At 43.0% G+C, this 17,951-nt stretch overlaps 1 protein-coding gene across 1 annotated transcript in view; it reads right to left on the bottom strand.

Moving 5' to 3' along the window:
* TMEM132D (transmembrane protein 132D) overlaps window positions 1-9,078 on the bottom strand; it is a 940,028-nt gene extending 930,950 nt beyond the window's left edge. Inside the window, exon 1 of the mRNA XM_021004381.2 lies at window positions 8,211-9,078. Within this exon, the coding sequence (XP_020860040.1) occupies window positions 8,211-8,289 (79 nt within the window). The 5' untranslated portion in view covers window positions 8,290-9,078. The remainder of the gene's footprint in view (window positions 1-8,210) is intronic.
* Window positions 9,079-17,951: the final 8,873 nt, after the last annotated feature.

Below are 17,951 nucleotides of genomic sequence, written 5' to 3'. Positions count from 1 at the left end.
GCTAATGCCTCCCTATTTGGGCTTTCCTTCCATTCATTAGGTTTATGTCTTATACTACCTGATTAATTACATAAGAATGGAAGACCCTTGAGGGCAAGGGCTTTTTTGTCTTTCTTTGTATTCCCAGCCCTTAGCACAGTGCATAGCATGTAATAAGTACATAAGAAATGCTTGCTAACTGATTGACTGGAGGTTATGTGTGAGTATAGCTGAGCTAACAGAACATAGACTAGAGGATCCCTGGTGTCAAATGAGAGAACTAGGTGCCAGAGTAGAGAAAATGTTGGACTTGGAGGCAGGAAGGCCTGAGTTTGATTTCTGCTTGACCTGAACCAAGTCACTTGACCTTTCTCAGACTTAATTTCCTCTCCTGAAAAACGGGGGTTATTATAGCATCCCCCTCACAGAGTTGTTTAAAGCAGTAGTATCAAACTCAAATAGACAAGGAAGCCACTCAACCATACGTAGGAATCTTTTATTGACTTAGAAAACCACAAATTAGTATTATCTATGTTTTATTATAATTTTATTTTGCTAAATATTTCCCAATCGTATTTTAATCTAGTTTTTCTGTACTTCATGGTCCCATGAAGTCTCTGACACCTCTGGGTTAGAGGGATCAGATGAGATAAGATGTTTAAAGCACTTTGCAAACCTGAAAATATTATATAAATGCTATCAAGTGCTATTTGTTATCATTAGCTAGCTTTTATGACACAGAGAAGCAAATGCTGGACCTCAATCAGGAAGAGCAGAGTTCAAGTTCAGCCTCAGCCCATGTGACCCTAGGAAAGTCACTTAACCTATCTACCTCACCTTCCTCATTGCAAAATAGGGAAAACAGCAACTCTCTCATAGGGTCATTATGAGGATCAAAAGAGAAAACATGTAAAGTGCTTTGCAAACCATAAAGCAAATCTCAATGATAGCTATTATTTTACCTAGTTGCTTCTGAGGGGAAAAATAGCATCATAAATTTAAATCTAGAAGGGATTCTTAGAAAACATCTAGTCTAACACCCTTATTTTACACATTAGGACGCTGAGTCTCAGAGACGTTAAGTAACTTGTCCAGGGTCACACAGCTAGTGTCCAAGGTTGGATTTGAACTCAGGTCCTCCTGACTCATCTTCCTGAGTTCAAATCTGGCCTCAGTCACTTACTAGCTGTGTGACCCTGGCAAGTCACTTAACCCTGTTTGCCTCAGTTTCCTTAAATGTAAAATAAGCTGGAGAAGGAAATAAGTGAGTCCCTATGGTCCTTTCCAGTCCATCTGATTCTCAGGAAAAGCCATGACAGGACCATAGATTTAGTGCTAGAAGGGACCTAAAAGGTCATGTGGAACCTAAGCTCCTCATTGAGACCCAGATAAGTGACTTGCCCAAGTCAGGCAGGATTCCAATCCAGTTCCATTAATTTTAACACCCACACTCGGGAAAATAAATAAGCATCCTAAAACATGGTCAAAAAGAGACATCTAGAATAGTGTTTGCATTTTAATCCCTGCTCTTTAGCTTTACTTGTTTTTGAGATGTCCCTCTTTCCCACTCCACTAGTTAACGAAACTGGCAGGGCCATGAAGAACTTAATCAGGTCCATCTGTGGGTTAGAATAACTGTCCTCTACACTGGAGCCTGAACAATTACTGGGCAATCCCATTAAGTGAAATACCTGCCATTGTTGGCAACCTGACAGGAGGTCCTGCCCAGAGAAAGGTTTGGAGATCTGAAAATCATGAGAGTGAGGCCACAATCCTTTGCAGGATAATTATGCCCCTATGCTAAATGTGAGAGGTAGGAGGGATGAGCAGATGGGAGAAGAAGGTGGGCATGATTACTACTATTTGCAGCTCTTGAATTTTAAAACATTTAAAAAGATGAAACTGCACTAAGGAGGTCAACCCAGTCCCTTGATGGTATTCATCTTTGGAATACAGGCAAGGACATTCACTATATCTTCAGTGGACATAATTCTGGGGCTGAGAGAAAAGTTCTACAAATAAGAATAATTATAATCAGGAGGAAATGTGGTTCAGTGGAAAGATTCCAGGCTTTGGCATCAGAAGATGTAGGTTCTATCTCTGATATTCTATCTGCATGATCCTGGCCAATTCACTTTAACTCATTGGTTCTTGGGTTCCCCATCAGAGAATGAGAAGGTAGAATTAGATGGATTCTAAGGCCCCCTCCAGCTTTAGATCCATGTTCCTATACACTGAATCAGAAATCAGATACTACTTCCAAGGCATCTTTGGATAAAACACCTCTTGGGCTCCATGCCCCAAAACTCAACAGCACTGCCATATGTGTGTGCATATTTACAACAGAAAACAAGGCAGTGCTGTAGAATGGAGAGAGCCCTGAACTTGAAGTCAGAGGATCTGTGCCTAAATCCTTCCTTTGCTACGTTATTCTCGGGTTATTGATCTTGCATAAGTAATTTTATCTCTCTGGGCTCAATTTCCTCATTTGCAAAAATAGGCATAAGAGTAGCACCTACCTCATAGGGTAGCTTATGAGGATCAAATGCTATACATATATAAAGCATCTTGCAAATCTTAAAATATGCATAAATGTTGTCTATGATTTCATTTTACTTTCATCCTTGGTCTCACACTTGACAGCTAGGTGGTACAATGGGTAGAACACTGGACCTAGAGTCAAGAAGACCTGAATTCAAATTTAGACCCAGACATCCACTAGCTATTTGACCCTGGGCAAGTCACTTAAGCTCTGACTCAGTTTCCTTATTTGTAAACAGGAGATAATGATAGCACTTACCTAGGAGGGTTATTGTAAGGATAAAATGAGATACTAGTTGTATAGCGCTTTGCAAATCTTAAAGCACTATGTAAATGCTAGCTATTATTACTATTGGCTATTAGTATCAAGGAATACAGCCATTTCAGTTCAATTTGTGGGAATGTATTGGGAAAATTGAATAGTTCCTTACTCTGTATATCATATTTTTGACGTCTTGTTCCTGGGTCATACTGGGGAGAGTGGTGAATTTTTTCTGCCTTAGTAAATCCTGAATACCATCTTCCAAGGCACAGAGAGGTATGTGTCAAGAGTGTTCATACAGATGAAGGCACAGATCTTGGTGAACCAAATAACTGGGCTCCTCTTGGCATGATTACAATGAGCCAGCATGGCTTCATCAAGAGCAGTTATATGAGACTGAGCTTTTTTCATGTTTTGGATAGGGTTACAAAATTATTAGATGAAGGAAAAATTGTGGATATGAATTATCAACATTTTAGCAGCATTTTCGCAAAATTGTCTCATGCCACTCTTATGGAGATAATAGGGAGATATGGACCATCCAATAATACAATTAGATGGAATGAGAACTGATAGGAAGGATGAATTCAAAGAATAGTTTTAATGATTCAATTTCAACATGGCAGGATATTGTCAGTAGAGTCTCCCAGGGATCTGTGCTTGGTCCATCATTGTTCAACATTTCTTTTTTTTTTCTTTTTTGCTTTTTAGGCAATTGGGGTTAAGTGATTTGCCCAGGGTCACACAGCTAGTAAGTGTCAAGTGTTTGGTCTGAGGCCGGATTTGAACTCAGGTCCTCCTGACTTCAGGGCCGGTGCTCTATCCACTGCGCCACCTAGCTGCCCTTCAACATTTCTAATCAATAACTTGAATAAAGGATGCATAGGATACACAACAAATTTGGAGATGACACAGAGTTGGGAGAGAGAGCTAACACCATGTATTCCAAGAGTCAGGATCAGAAAAAAATCATGACAAGTTAGAGCAAAGGACTTCATTTAGGAAATGCACCTGTGATTTCACTGACATAAAGGCCTTCCTAAACGAGAAAACTTCTTTCTACCAATGCAGGTTGATGCCTTCTCTGCATCTTGTAATGTTATAGAATTGTCTAGAGCAAGGAGAGCTCAAGTGACTTGTCCAAGCCAAAATCTGTCAGATGTGGCACTTGAACTCTGGTTTCTCTAGCTCCAAGGCCAGTTGTCCCTCCACTACACCACAAGGTTTCCTAAGATGAATCTAACCAGAAGAAATTCAATAGAGATAAACATACAATCTGACACTCGAATACAAAAACTCCCCTACACAAGTATAAGATGGGGAGGCATGGCTAGACAGCAGGTGTTCTGCATAAAGATCTGAGGGTTCTAGTGGATTGCAAACTGAATATGACTCACAGGACAGCTAAGGACATCCATGTGATCTTGGGCTATACTGAAAAAAGATGTTGTTTTCAGGAATAGGAAGGTAATATTCACAATTTTATTGTGACCTCATTGGTGTTCAGTTGTGGCCAACTCTTCGTGACTTCATTTGGGGTTTTCTTGGCAAAGACACTGGAGTGGTTTGCCATTTCCTTCTCCAGCTCATTTTACAGATGAAAAAACGGAGGCAAACAGGGTTAAGTGACTTGCCCAGAGTCATACAACTAGTATTTGAGGTCGGATTTGAACTCAGGTCCCCCTAACTCCAGGGCTGGCAGTCTATCCACTGCAACACATAGCTGCCCATTAGACCTAGCTGATCTCATTACACAGAGAAAGTAACTAAGACTCAAACAGATTAAGTGACTTGAGGATAGTCATCATCTAGGAAGAGCTTGGGACTAAACAATATGAACCCAGGCCTCCACTCCAGCTCTTAAACTATTTCTACTATATTACATAATCTCTCAGAAGCACAGCAGCTCTCAGACACCTATGGAAAAACATACATGTGGCCACTATAAGCCATGGTCCCTGTCTTTCATGAGTTTCCAATCCAACGTGATCTGGAAAAGAGAAATGGGCAGGGTAATGGAGAATCTTTCTCTTCAATAATCAGAAGAGATTTTTATTGAAGAGGAGAGATTCACCCTGTTCTCTTTGGTCCCGGATGGAGGAACCATGGCAAAGGATGGAAGTTGCCAAAAGGCCATGTTAGGCTTGATATCAGGAAGAACTTCCTAATGCTGAGAGCTGTCCCAACACGGGATGGCTGCCTTCAGCAGTGATGGCCCCATGTCTGGCACATAGTAGGAGTTTACCAAATGTTTGATTGATTGATTGATGGCAGAGGCTGAATGACCAACCATGCCTCAGCTACATTATGGAGAGGATTCTGATCAGGCACAGTTTAGCCTAAATGGATTCTGGGATCCATAGAGCTCTCTTCACATTACTTAGCACTTTTCTTCTAACAAACCCAGGAGGCAGTAGAAACCAGGTCTTTTGATTCCAGATGCCCTGCTCTTACCACAGTTATCCTACCTCTCACAGACAAATGAGACCAGAACACTATGCTCTATATATGTCCCTAGTATTTCCACTAGATGGAATCAGAAAGTCTTTGGAGAATACAGTTCTTTTCAGTTGTTATTGAATATATAAAGCAGGAGAAAAGTATAGTTGTCAGAGTGTAAGAACAAACCAGTTGGGTCCCTTGTGATTAGACCTTCAGACCTTTTCTTAATTAAACCCTATGAATGTGACATATAATAGAGAAGGCTACTATTATTAATAAGCAAGAGACAACAAAGAATTGTGCCCTGTGCAAATAATCCAGTATTAGAATGAATTGAGTATTGAATTTGGATTCAGGAGACCTGGGCTCCAGACTCCCATGAGATGCCTACTGGCCATGAGCAAATCACTTAACCTCTGGGCCTCAGTTTAATCATCTGGAAAATGGAAGATAATAACTGTAGACCCTGGGCAAGTTACCTATCCTATCCAAGCCTTAAGCAACTCCCTGGATTTATCTACCAGTGGTACAGTGGAAAGAAAACTGAATTTGGAGTCAGAGAGCCGAGGGATAAATCCCTATCTGCTATTTGCCTATCTACTTGCCTTCAGCATGTCAAATGACCTCCCTTGGACCTCAGTTTCCATTAACTATAAAGTAATAGAAGAAAGTATAACTATAAAGTAATACAAGTAAGCCCCTTGAGGGCAGGGTTGTTAAATGAATAAAAAAGCATTTACAACATGCCAAGTACTGTGCTAAGTGTTGGGGAGTACAAATCCAGACAAGAAGGATGATCCCAGCTCTCAACAAGATTGCATTGCAATAGGAGAACCCAACACATATAGGGGAATGGTGGCCAGGAAGGCATATTTTGAACAGGGAAGTCAGAAGGAATGGTGATTAGAGACACAGAGTAAAGAACTTAGCTGGCCACTCCAGGAATAGCAGTATTGATGTGATTGCTATTCTCAGAGTCTCAGAGCTCGAACTGGAAGATGACGGGGCAGAAGGGGATGTGATACATGCAGAGTATCATGGCAAGCTGATGGCCAGGAAGAGGCATGATAGGCGTGAGACTTGGAAAAACAAGGTGAATGCTCACCAATCAAAACCCAGGAACATAGGATCTTTGAGTCCCTGGCAACTAGTCCTGTGCCTGGCACATAGTAGGCACTTATAATAAGAGTTTGTTGGTTGACTGACAAAGAGCATTGAATTAAATTCTCTCTAAAGTCCCTTCCTGTTCTAAATCTACAAACCTACTGTACCAGTCCTTGGAATCTCTTCCACAGGGGATGCTGTCAGAGACAGCATATTATATTATATTATAAATATATTATATTATATTATATTATATTATATTATATTATATTATATTATATTATATTATATTATATTATATTATTATATTATAATGTTATACAAATCCCAGGGATGGAGCTACATTGGCCCAGTCTCCCTTACACACCAATCCAAAATATAAGAGTTATCAATGAAGGGAGTTTTACACACAACTGGACTCACAGTCTCATCCTTCAGTTCTGTTCATTTCCATAGCACTTACCACATAGCACTGTCGTAAGTAAATTGTTTTGTCTATCTTAAAGCTATCTAGAAATATAAGTATTATGAGGGCTGAGCTGCCTTCCCTGACCACCTGTTCCCCCAAATCATTGCCTGGGTTGGAGACACTAGTTCATGGCATAAATCAACTCAAAAGTCTGGTCTTTCAGATTGTTTTAACTCAGAATAACAATGTGGGTACTTCACAGCTGCCCTCCTGAGACAGTTTGCCGATCCCCCTCCCTGAATCACAGCAGGGCATAAAAAGCTATCGAGGAAGCAACTACAATCCAAAGAGACTCAAAATAAGCAACATCCCTGCCTCTCCAATAGCCAGCTAATAGACAATTAGTGTAACTAAAATTCCCCGTGTAGGGTAATGGGCTTTGAAGTTGCTAAGGGAAATCTCAGCGTGCAATTCTTAACAGAATGCTCCTTCAAGGATTCCACCACTCAGTTAAGACTGCTATGAATGCTGCCTTCTCACTCTCCCTAGACATATTCCCTCGGGGGAAAGAGGGCTTTTGGAAAGAAGACACACAGAAATCACAGCTTCTGGTCAATAATCAATACACCATTTATACCCCCTGAACATACTACACGCATCAGATATAATTCCCTCCTAGAAAGAGCAGCTTGCTTTTTCCAGTGTAAGACAAGAAGGCAGAGAAGAAGGAAGGACTCCAAGCAGGGAATCCCTGAATCTACTCACTATTCCCTGCTAGGGGCCCTGATGAGATCTCACAAGCTAGAAGTTACAGCATCTCAATTCATCCTTCAACATAGGGGAAGTCTTTGGTGACAGAGATACAAAGAGAAAGGCCAACCTATATACACACCTTCCTCCAAATAAAAGCACCCAGGGCCTTTTCTCAGGGACTCTCTTTAGTGTTTTTTTTTTTCACTAACACATTTATAGCAGACCAGTAACATCCCAAGATGTAATAAGAAGCATTAACCCGCAGAGAGAGGGCTCTTAAATTATGTCCTGGTGGCCCAGGGGAGGTAGTGAAAGTCTCAACTGCAAGAGTATCTTAGGACTCGCTGTAGAGTTCCCACCCCTCCCCACCCGCAACCCACTTCTCTCCTAAAATGATATGGAGAACGAAGCCTGTGTTTTCCATATTTCTACCGTTCTCTACATCCCCTCTCCTGATTCTGAACACGTTTCTGTCTTTAACAAGCGGTCCTTCCACCCCCTATTCCCAGCACACACACACACACACACACACACACACACACACACACACACACACACACACACACACACATACACGTTTTCCTTTCAGTCTCATACATTCTGGACCGGGGTAAGTGGAGACAACCCAACCTCTCTCCCTTCCCCCCTCCCCCACACTTTTGGAGGAAAGTTAGCCCGGGCTTCTTGAGGGCACCGGCCCAACCAGGCTCATCTTCTTACCTTTGGAAAACAGAGCGGCCAGGCTGAAGAGCACAGGTGACCAATGCTGCCACAGCGTCCCCATCTCCGACGGGCACATCTTGGAACCGCTGACAGGCGGGCAAGTCTCCTCCCCTGTGCCGTCTAGACTGAGAGGCTAACTGCGGGGTAGAACAGCATCCCAAACAAATCAGCGAGGACCGAGCAGGCAGGCAGGCAGGAGGCGAGTCTACTAACAGCAAAAGCGCCTACGGAGCCCAGAGCCTTCTCTGGAGCACACGGTCCCCATGGGCCCCGAGGCAGTCGGGGGTAGTTACAGTGCCCCGTTTGGGAGTCTCTTCAGAGTCCGCCCAGCCCGCTCTTGGTGATGCCAACCTAGCCCCGAGGACTCTCTTTTCCCCTGGGGGAAAGAAAACAATCAGTCCAGAGTTTGCAACAGGAGAAGGAGAGGGATGGAGAAGGAGCCGCGTCTCCAGCTCCAGGGTGTATGCCAGGGTGTGCAGGGGGAGGGGGATGGGGCCTGGCCGGCCCAAAGTGGCCCCCAGCCCCAGTTGGAGGAGGCTCGGGAGACGGTTAGCTTGCGGTCACCTGGAGTCGGCGGGACTGGGCAGCTGGAGAGCCCGGGAGCCGGGGCTCACCTAGCCCCGGGCGCACGCGGCGGCGGCGGCGGCCCGGGGCGGCCCGGCACTGCGCCCACATGCCGGCGCGCCCCTAGCCGCTTCTCAGAGCAGGGCGTGCGCTGCTGCCACCGCCGCTGCTGGTGTTGCTGCTGCCGCCGCCACCTCCTGCTACCGGGAGCCAAAGTTTGCCTGGGGCCGGAGCGCCCCTGCCCTCCCACAGGCCAGCTGGCTGGCCGGCCTCACCCTCCCCGGCCCTGCACGGGCTAGGGCTCCGGCTCGTGCTGGCTCAGTCCCAGTACCAGCCTAGCCGTTTGTAGTAGAGCGCACAAGTAGCTCCGGAGCCCCGAGCCAGGCACGCGGGAGGGGCTGGTCCTGATGCGGAACAGATGTGCAGCAGAGGTGGCACCGCTGGCTTCTAGAGAGGGGCGCCCTCCTCCAGCTGCCTTGAGCTTCTCCTCCTCCTCCTCCTCCTCCTCTCAGCTGGCTCTCTGTTCCAAGCAGGCAAATATCGGATCAGGAACTGTTATCATCATGAAGATGGATTTTTCCCCTTTAAAAACAGCGATATCTTTTTAAAAGCCCCACCCTTTCAGAGTGACAGCCGTGAACCCCAATCCGCACAGCTAATTCCACCTCTCACCTCCCCCGCTTTCCGAGCTGGTGGGCCAATCACTGAGGCAGGTGGTGGAAAACCAAGTGGATAACCCCTTGTTCCAGGGTTATGGTCAGTCTCCTCTTGCACTTTCCAGGTATCCACAGCAACTTATCCAACAGGTTGGGAGCTTCTCCCCAACCCCTCTACTCTCTTGAATCGCGGACCATCTCTTAGGACCCCAGCCCATAGTTATCCTTCCTCGTTGGGGGAGGGGCAGTTACTGATTTTTAGCTCTGGCTCTGGATTTCCCTGGGATATTGATGCCTCCTTTATTAAGTCGAGCTCCTGAAACCTAAGATGTTTATTTTTTTCTGGTATTGGGGAGCAGGGCGGGACAAGGAGATAGGAGAAGAGGGAGAGTAGAAAAACCTTGTGCAATACTTGAAATAAGGCGGTCTGAATCTTAATCCAGTTCCAAGACTTATTAGCAAGCATAGTGAAATGACTTAATATCTCTGACCAGTTTCTTCATCTGCAAAACGGAGTCATAATACAAAAACAACTTTGAAAGAATTAAGAACAAGGTGATGGGCACAAAAAGATGTATCCATTTGAACATAGCTACTCGGTGGATTCATTTTAGTTGACTATTTATTACAGAGGTTTCCAGCCCCCTTTTACCTCAGTTTTTTATGGGAGGGGGAAGGAATGTTAGCAATAATCATGCCCCGCCCCAGCAAAAAAAAAAAAAGGAGCTTCTGAAACATTGTTTTTTTTATGTACGGAAGAAAATAGCAGAATGTTCAAAAGGAAGCATAGACAAACAGGACAGTTTTGAAAGTAATATATACATTTGTGTGTGTGTGTGTGTGTGTGTGTGTGTGTGTGTGTGTGTGCGTGTGATATATTTAAAGCAAGTGGTATGAAGAGGGCAACAGGTCTGTTCTTGTAAAAGAAGCCCTGGAACCTGGTATTTTGAGGTTCTGCCTTCCTGCTTTGTTGAAGCCATCCTACCCTAAACCATCCTGGTTGGAGGAGGACAACAAAATCATCAGCCTGGCTGCTTAGGATGGTCCTCCTGGGGACAAGGTGAAAATATACGAAGAAATCCGACCTCATAGAAAGCTAACTTGAACCGTTTCGAGCCTTATCATCTATACTTAAACTTTGGAAAATAAGAGATCTTTGCACTCATTTATGTTTTCAAGGAATCTTTACTCCTCTCATCTTCTTCAAGATAAAGTAAATATGAATAATCTTTTCATTTCAAGATTTCTCAGGCTAAGCTTCTCACGTATTAAATGGCAATGCTTGAACTATTCATCTCAAAATCAATGAAAAATAGGGAAAACACTTTGAATTTTAAAGTATTTTATAAGCCATCAAAAATTAAATAGAGTGATAATCTCAGCAAGAAAATTCCTAAGACAAGAATGGGAAACATCTAGATCCTGACAATTTCACTTGGTCCATGGTAAAAGGTAACATAACCATTTCTGCCTACTGTTGCAAATATGCAACTATTTCTCTCTATTGTTGAGAAGTGTGTGGTTTTTTAGAGGTTCTATGTCTAAAAGAAAAGCTGCAATGTGTTTCAATGAAAATCTACCTATAGGTTTACCTACCTTTATTCATGTCCTAATCTTCCTTCTTTCTCTCTCTCTCTCTCTCTCTCTCTCTCTCTCTCTCTCTCTCTCTCTCTCTCTCTCTCTCTCTCCTCTCTCTCTCTCTCTCCCCCTCTCTCCCCTCCTCCTCCTCCTCCCACTTCTTTTTCCTTAAAATCTCAGAGATTAAAAGTACCTTAAATATCTACTCTATTCTACATCTATTGTCTACTCCTGCCCTCAAGCTATGCTTTATGTTTGTGATTTCTTGCCTCTGAACCTTAGCTCAGTCTAATCCTTCTACAGAAATGCCTTCCATTTGTCTTAGGTGTTGAGTTCCTATTCATCCTTTTAAGTCCAATTCAAATGTCACCTTTTATGAGAAACCTTCTCTTAGCCTCCCTTTTCCTTAATTTTCACTCAGACATCACACAGCACTTTGTTTTGGAGCTCTCTGATGTACTTCTAGTATAATATTGAATATTATAGCTATCCGTATTGGGGTCCTGCAATCTCCACGAGATCAAGGAGTAATCTTATTTACTTACTTACTCTTTCAGACCCAAACATAGTGTCTTGAACAATGTAGGATTTTTTTTAATGAATGAATGAAGCTAGTTTAGTACATTCATTTTACAGTTAAAAGAAGGAAAGCCCAAAGATATTCAATAAATTATTGAAAGTCACACAACTAATCCAAAACCTGAATTAGAACCTAGATCTTCCAGCACCCAAGTCCTTTACTGTTTTTACTATGCCAAAAATTGACTTTAATTGGCCTTAGGATAGAAATAAAATATTTTTATTATTAGCTCCATGCCATAGGATCATATTTATTAAAGAGAATTACATGTTCTCTAGCCTTTATTTTAAGAGACAATGAGAAGCATTTTTCTACTTCTCTCTCAAAGACAAAAAAAAAAGCCCTAACAAATTAAATTGCTTTTTGTGTATGTGACTTTTGGAACTGGAAGGAAACACAGTGGCCATACACAGCAAATCATGCAAGGACAAGAAACCTCTCTACATCATATCCATCAAGTGGTCATTCCACTCTGAAGACCTCCAAGATAACTACTACCCATGATTGTAAACTCCCAAGGAGGAACCCTCCCCGGCCTCCCAAGGCAGCCCATTCTCATTCTTAGGAAGTTGGTCCTAATACTAAGCCTAAATCTGCTTCTTTTTAGCTTATGTATATTATTCCTGGTTTTGCCTTCTGAAACCAAGTAGAACAAGACTGACTAATCCTTCTTTTGCATGACAGTATGACTGCTGTCATTACATCACCTTCTCATTCCTGAGGTCATCCCTCTGCCCAGTACATTCCACCCTGTCAATGTCCCAACACCTGGTGCCTAGAAATGGACATAATACTCCAGATGTAGCCTGACTTGGGCAGAAAACAGTGGCTCACAAAAGATCAGAGCTAGGAGAGAACTTTGAGGACATGTAGTCTAACACTTTCATCTTGTAGGTAGACAAACTGAGGCTCAGAAAAGTTAACTGACTTGTTCAGTGACTTGTTTACAGCTAGTAAGGATCGGATGTGGGATCTGAACCCTGATATTTCCAATAAAAAGTCTAGCACTATTCACTATGCTAGTAGCACTGTTGCCTTACTTTTCCTCCAAGTTTTTGTTTCTCCTGTGGGTCAATGATCTTCTATTGAAAAAGCATTTCTCACTATGATAGTAACAGTGTCCATCTGAAAAACTCCATGTGGATACTTTAGGTAGCTGGGTGATAACAATGGTTAGAGCCCTGGGCCTAGAGTCAGGAAGACCTGAGTTCACGTATAGCCTCAGATATTCACTAGCTGTGTAACCCTGGGCAAGTCACTTCACCCCTGTTTGCCTCAGTTTCCTGATCTGTAAATGAGCATCATAGTAACATCTGCCTCCCAGGTCCAGGGTTGTTACAAGGATTAAATGAGATAATAAGTGTAAAGCACTTAGTACAGTGGCTGGAACATCATAAATTCTATATAAGTTTTATTTATTATTATTATTTAGGAGGAAAGGTCATTTCCTGTTTTCAACAGTGGAAACTGCTACCAGAAACACTTGACCAATCAGCAGCGAAAATTAGAAGTAAGGGTGTCTGGGTTCCTCTCACTCTCTTTCCCACATACTGTTTTTGCTCTTCTTTCCCAGATAATTAGTGCAGCTAATTGGAGAGGCAGCAGAGCCTCAGGAAACCACCAAGAAGGAAGCTGGGGCCCACAGCCCTAGCTCTTTTGCCCTGGGAATGTAGGCTGCACATCTCAGCCACCTACTCTGCCTCCCTTCCCTCTTATTAATAAGAAGAAATTTTCTTCACTCTGAGTATGTGTGTTTCATCTTTGGGGCCATATATCAACTTGGAAGTCTAATTTTCTGTAGGTAATTAAACACCACTAATTGTTCATGCTGTGTTGATTTGGCTTTTCCAGTAGAAAGACTTTTTAAAGAAATAAACATTTCTCCCTTCGGTAGCTTTGAGTTAAGTACCAACAGGGTGCAGTAATGAAGACAAGCCTTGAAGACTATTTCTGCCAGCTTGGGAGACCTTGAAGGGTTAAAACAAGAGGCTCTCCCATCGAGGTCCCTTATTCCTCTCTCTACTGTTCCTCTCTATTTATACCTCCCCTGATTCCTTCCTATTGGGTTCCTAGGGAGTAAAATAATAAAAAAAAAAAAAAAAGAAAGAAAGAAAACATCACCCAGTCATAAAGGGCAACTGAATTTTTCACATGGCACAGAGAGCTGTATTAGAGGCTCACTAGTGTAGAAATGGTCCCTGTGAGATACTAAATCTTGAGCCCCATAGGAGAGGTCCTTAAACAAATGGTAGGTAGGTATCTTCCCTTGGCTTCAGATGGTCCTCAAATGTTCTTTTTTCCACTCTTTGGGAAACAAAGCCCAGGACCATTTGCTCCACCATCAATTGAACAAAGTACTAAACTTCATCCCTTTTTTAGGAGAGAGGAGACACAAAGGAAAAATTCCCTGTCATTATCTCTGTCCCTAATTTATTCTGAGACTGGTCACTATTGTGGCCTTTCATTTCTCTGAAGGTAAACTGAGGTGTTTGGATTAGACAGTTCAGTCTCCTACCTCTGACATTCTTGGGTTATAAGACTCCTCCTAGCTCTCATACTCTCTATTCTAAAGTCCCTCTTACCTCTGATATTCTAAGGGCAGCTAGGTGCCATAGTAGATAGAGTGCCAGGCCTGGAGTCAAGAAGACTCATCTTCCTGAGTTCAAACCTAGCCACAGACACTTACCCTGGGCAAGTCATTTAACCCTGTTGGCCTCATTTTCCTCATCTATAAAATGGGCTGGAGAGGAAATGACAAACCACTCCAGTAACTGTGCCAAGAAAACCCCAAATGGGGTCATAAAGAGTTGGAAGTGATTGACAATGTTCTTGTGGCTCTGACCTTTTCTGTTCTGAGGTCCCCTGTTTTCCTTGCCCTGGTCGAATTCTCTAACCATCTCTACTCCACCAAAAACTTGGATTCTACCCCTACCCCTAGCTCTGATAGATGAGCCTTTTGCTTCTACTTAACTAGGAATGAGGCCTCTAAGACCCTTTCTGGAGTTTCCTCCCTTTCCCAATACCCCTTTATATGTTGTCCTCCCCTAGTGCAGACTGCTAGAAGGGATAGGAAAGCAGTATAAGACGAGGCACTGCCCTCTAGTAGCTTACAACTGAGAGATGAGACAAACCCAGAAAATATCTTAATCGAATGACAAGAAAGCATTAAAACGGCATTGCTATAACAGTGTGCTGAAAAATATTTAGCAACTGGCTGGGAGAGAGGGAGATGTACATACAACACTTACTTGAAATTTAATATGTATTATTAGCATTTTCCCATCATTTTCTTAAGTCTAGACTATGAATAAAATAATAAATCAAGCCCTGATTTGTGTCATTTTCTGATTTCCAACATGTGAATGATCACCCTAAACATTTAACCATTGGTGTTCAGGCTCCAGCGTGCCCAATAGACTTGGGGTGCTGTTGGAGTCTAAACATCCTAACCCCATGTTTCTATCAGGCTCTGAGGTTTACAAAGCACTTAATTCACCCATGAAGTACTTAAGCCAAAGCTGATTGTCTCCATTTTACCTCTGGGATCACTGAGGCTCAGAGACAGTGATGTCCAGAGTCACACATCCAGGGAGCAAGAGCTGAGATTCTAATCCAGGTGCCTTATGAATGCAGTTCCAGGATTTAATGCACCACCATAGTGCCTCTCAATCTATTTGGGGACAATGGAATAGATCAGTTAGTCATTTGATTCCATGTAACAAGCATTTATTAAGTGCCTACTATGTGCATGGCCCTATACTAGGCACCAAGAGTACCAATGTACTAATACATCAGACATTGTGTGTTACCTCACACGTACTTATGTGGTAAGATGTTATGTTCACAAATCTAGGTTAGATAAGTGTGCAGGAGGGGTCAACATTTTCTGTCTGAAGGGTTGGGGGAGATAAGGAAAGGAAGGGAACAATAGCCAGGGAGGGAAGGGACAAGTATTAAGTACCTACCACATTCCAGGTGGGGCAGCCAGCAGGTGACAAAGTAGGTAGTAAGGATTCACAGAAGGTCTCAGAGAAAGGGATTGACATAAGTTTGCATTAAGAAGATAAATAAATCTAAGTCACTTTAGATCACTGCATTCAGTGGCTTGTGACTTGTGGTTTCCCACTGTTTACGTCTATGATGTTGAGTAAGCTAGCCAACCTCCCTGGGCCTCAGCTGGCTCATCTATAAAATGAGGACAATGAATTAGATCATTCTTAAGGGCCCTTTCAGCTCTACCTACTGTGATACTATGACTCATACAATTTCCCATCGACTGACTTTAGGCAAAGTACCATGTTAGCTAGTGGGGATACTATAGTTAAGAGGGACCTTCCCTCAAGAAGTTTATGGTAGAATTGAAGCCATTTGTGAACCTGCAGAAATAAAGCATCAGAACTAGTCATCATTGTAATGTCATCCATTGAAAGCAATGCTGTTATGGACGGAGCATTGGATTTGGGCTCCTTTGCTGTATCTTCAGCCTCTTTAGACCCACTAATGCTTGGTGTCCCCCAAGGCTTCATTCTATGCTTTCATCTCTTCTCCCTCTATACTGTTTCACTAGATGATATTAACAGCTCCCATAGATTTAATTATTATCTCTATGTTGATGAGTCTCAAATCTACTTAGCCAGCCCTGATCTCTCTGCTGTCCTTCAGGCTTGCATCTCCAGCTGCCTATTGGGTATTTCAAACTGGATGTCCATTGACATCATAAACTCAACATGTGTAAAACAATTCATCTCTCCCCACCATGCCCTCCCCTCTTCCAAACTTCTCTATTACTGTCAAGGGCACTACCATCTTCCCAGTCACTCAGGATCATAATCTAGGTGTCATCCTGGACTCTTCATTCTCTCTCACTCCCCACATCCAATCTATTGCCAACACCTATAGAATCTACCTTCACATCTCTCATATATCCCACCCCCTCCTCTGAAGCTGCCACCATGGTGGAGCAAGCCCTCGTCTTTTCACATGTGGACTAGTGAAATAGTCTGCTGGTTGGTCTCCCTGCTTCAAGTCTCTCTCCACTTCAGTTCATCTTTCATTCAGTTGTCTTTCTAAAGTGTGGGTCTGATCAAATATAAAACCTCCTTGATTTGTAAAGCCCTTTATAACTGGGTCCCCACCTACCATTCTAGTTTTTTTATACTTTATTTATACCACCACCACCACCCCCAATACTCTTCAGTTTAGTGTTACTCCTTCCTATTTTTCAAACAAAACACTCCATCTCCTGGTTCTGGGTATTTTCACTGGTTATCCCCCATACCTAGGGCATTCTCCTTTGTGCCTCCTTCCTGGTTTCTCTGGACTGCCTTCAAGTCCCAGTCAAAATCCCACCTTTTACAAGAAACCTATCTTGATCTCCCTTAATGCTAGTGCCTTCTCTCTGTTAATTGTCTCTAATCGATCCTATATATCTCTTCTTTGTACACAATTGTTTGCATGCTCCCCTCCCCCCCCATTAGACTGTGAGCAACTTGAAAGTGAGGACTGTCTTTTAACTTTCTTTGTATAGCCAGCCCTTAGCACAGGGCCTCATACATATTGTTATTCAGTCATGTCCAAGTCTTGTGATCCCATGGACCACACTATCCATGGGGTTTTCTTGGCAAGGATACCGGAGTGGTTTGCCATTTCCTTCTCTTGGAACATAGCAGGTGCTTACTAAGTGTGTGCTAACTACATGAAGTCAGAGGATCAGTTTCTCTAAGTTTGTATGACCTTGAGCAAGTCACTTCCATTCTTGTAGAATCATTTTTCTCATTTCTAAAGTGAGGGCTCTGGATGAAGTGGCCTTGAAGGTCTCTTCCAGTACTACCCTATGATTTTGTCATCCTAAGATACCATGAGTATGAATCCCAGCTTTTCCCTTGCTACCTGTGGTCTTCAGCAAGGTGCTTACTATCTCTAGACTCCCATCTCCTTCCTCCCCTGTAAAAACGAACCGGTTAAACTCAGTGATTGCTAAGGTCTCTCCCAGCTCTAAAATCTTCATTCATTTAGCAGCCATAAATTGAATGCCTACAATGAGAAAAGTGTTCTGCTAAGTCTCCATTGTTTTGTTGGGGGAAAGACACATGGAAAGTGGGCTGAGTAGTCCTTGTAATCCAAACCAGAATGCAAAGTCCATTTGACAGGCTGTCATTTGGCCATCAGTGAAGCTGCCTGAAACTCCTAAGCCAGGCCCATTGAGCTGAATGGGATGAGTCCCTGCCTTCCTGCTATGGAGGAGATGGTTGTCATCACACAAAAGCTTGGAAAATAGGGGTCTTAGTCAATTGGTTCCTAACCCAGACTAAAAACTTGCTCTTAGGAAAGATGTAAGCCAGTGCCCCAGCTCCTCTCAGC

Source organism: Phascolarctos cinereus, unplaced genomic scaffold (assembly GCF_003287225.1).
Source record: "Phascolarctos cinereus isolate Bilbo 61053 unplaced genomic scaffold, phaCin_HiC Scaffold_4;HRSCAF=312, whole genome shotgun sequence".
Classification (NCBI taxonomy): Eukaryota; Metazoa; Chordata; class Mammalia; order Diprotodontia; family Phascolarctidae; genus Phascolarctos; species Phascolarctos cinereus.
The sequence above is the reverse complement of the archived record's forward strand: the minus strand, read 5'-3'. Positions and strand labels throughout refer to the sequence as shown.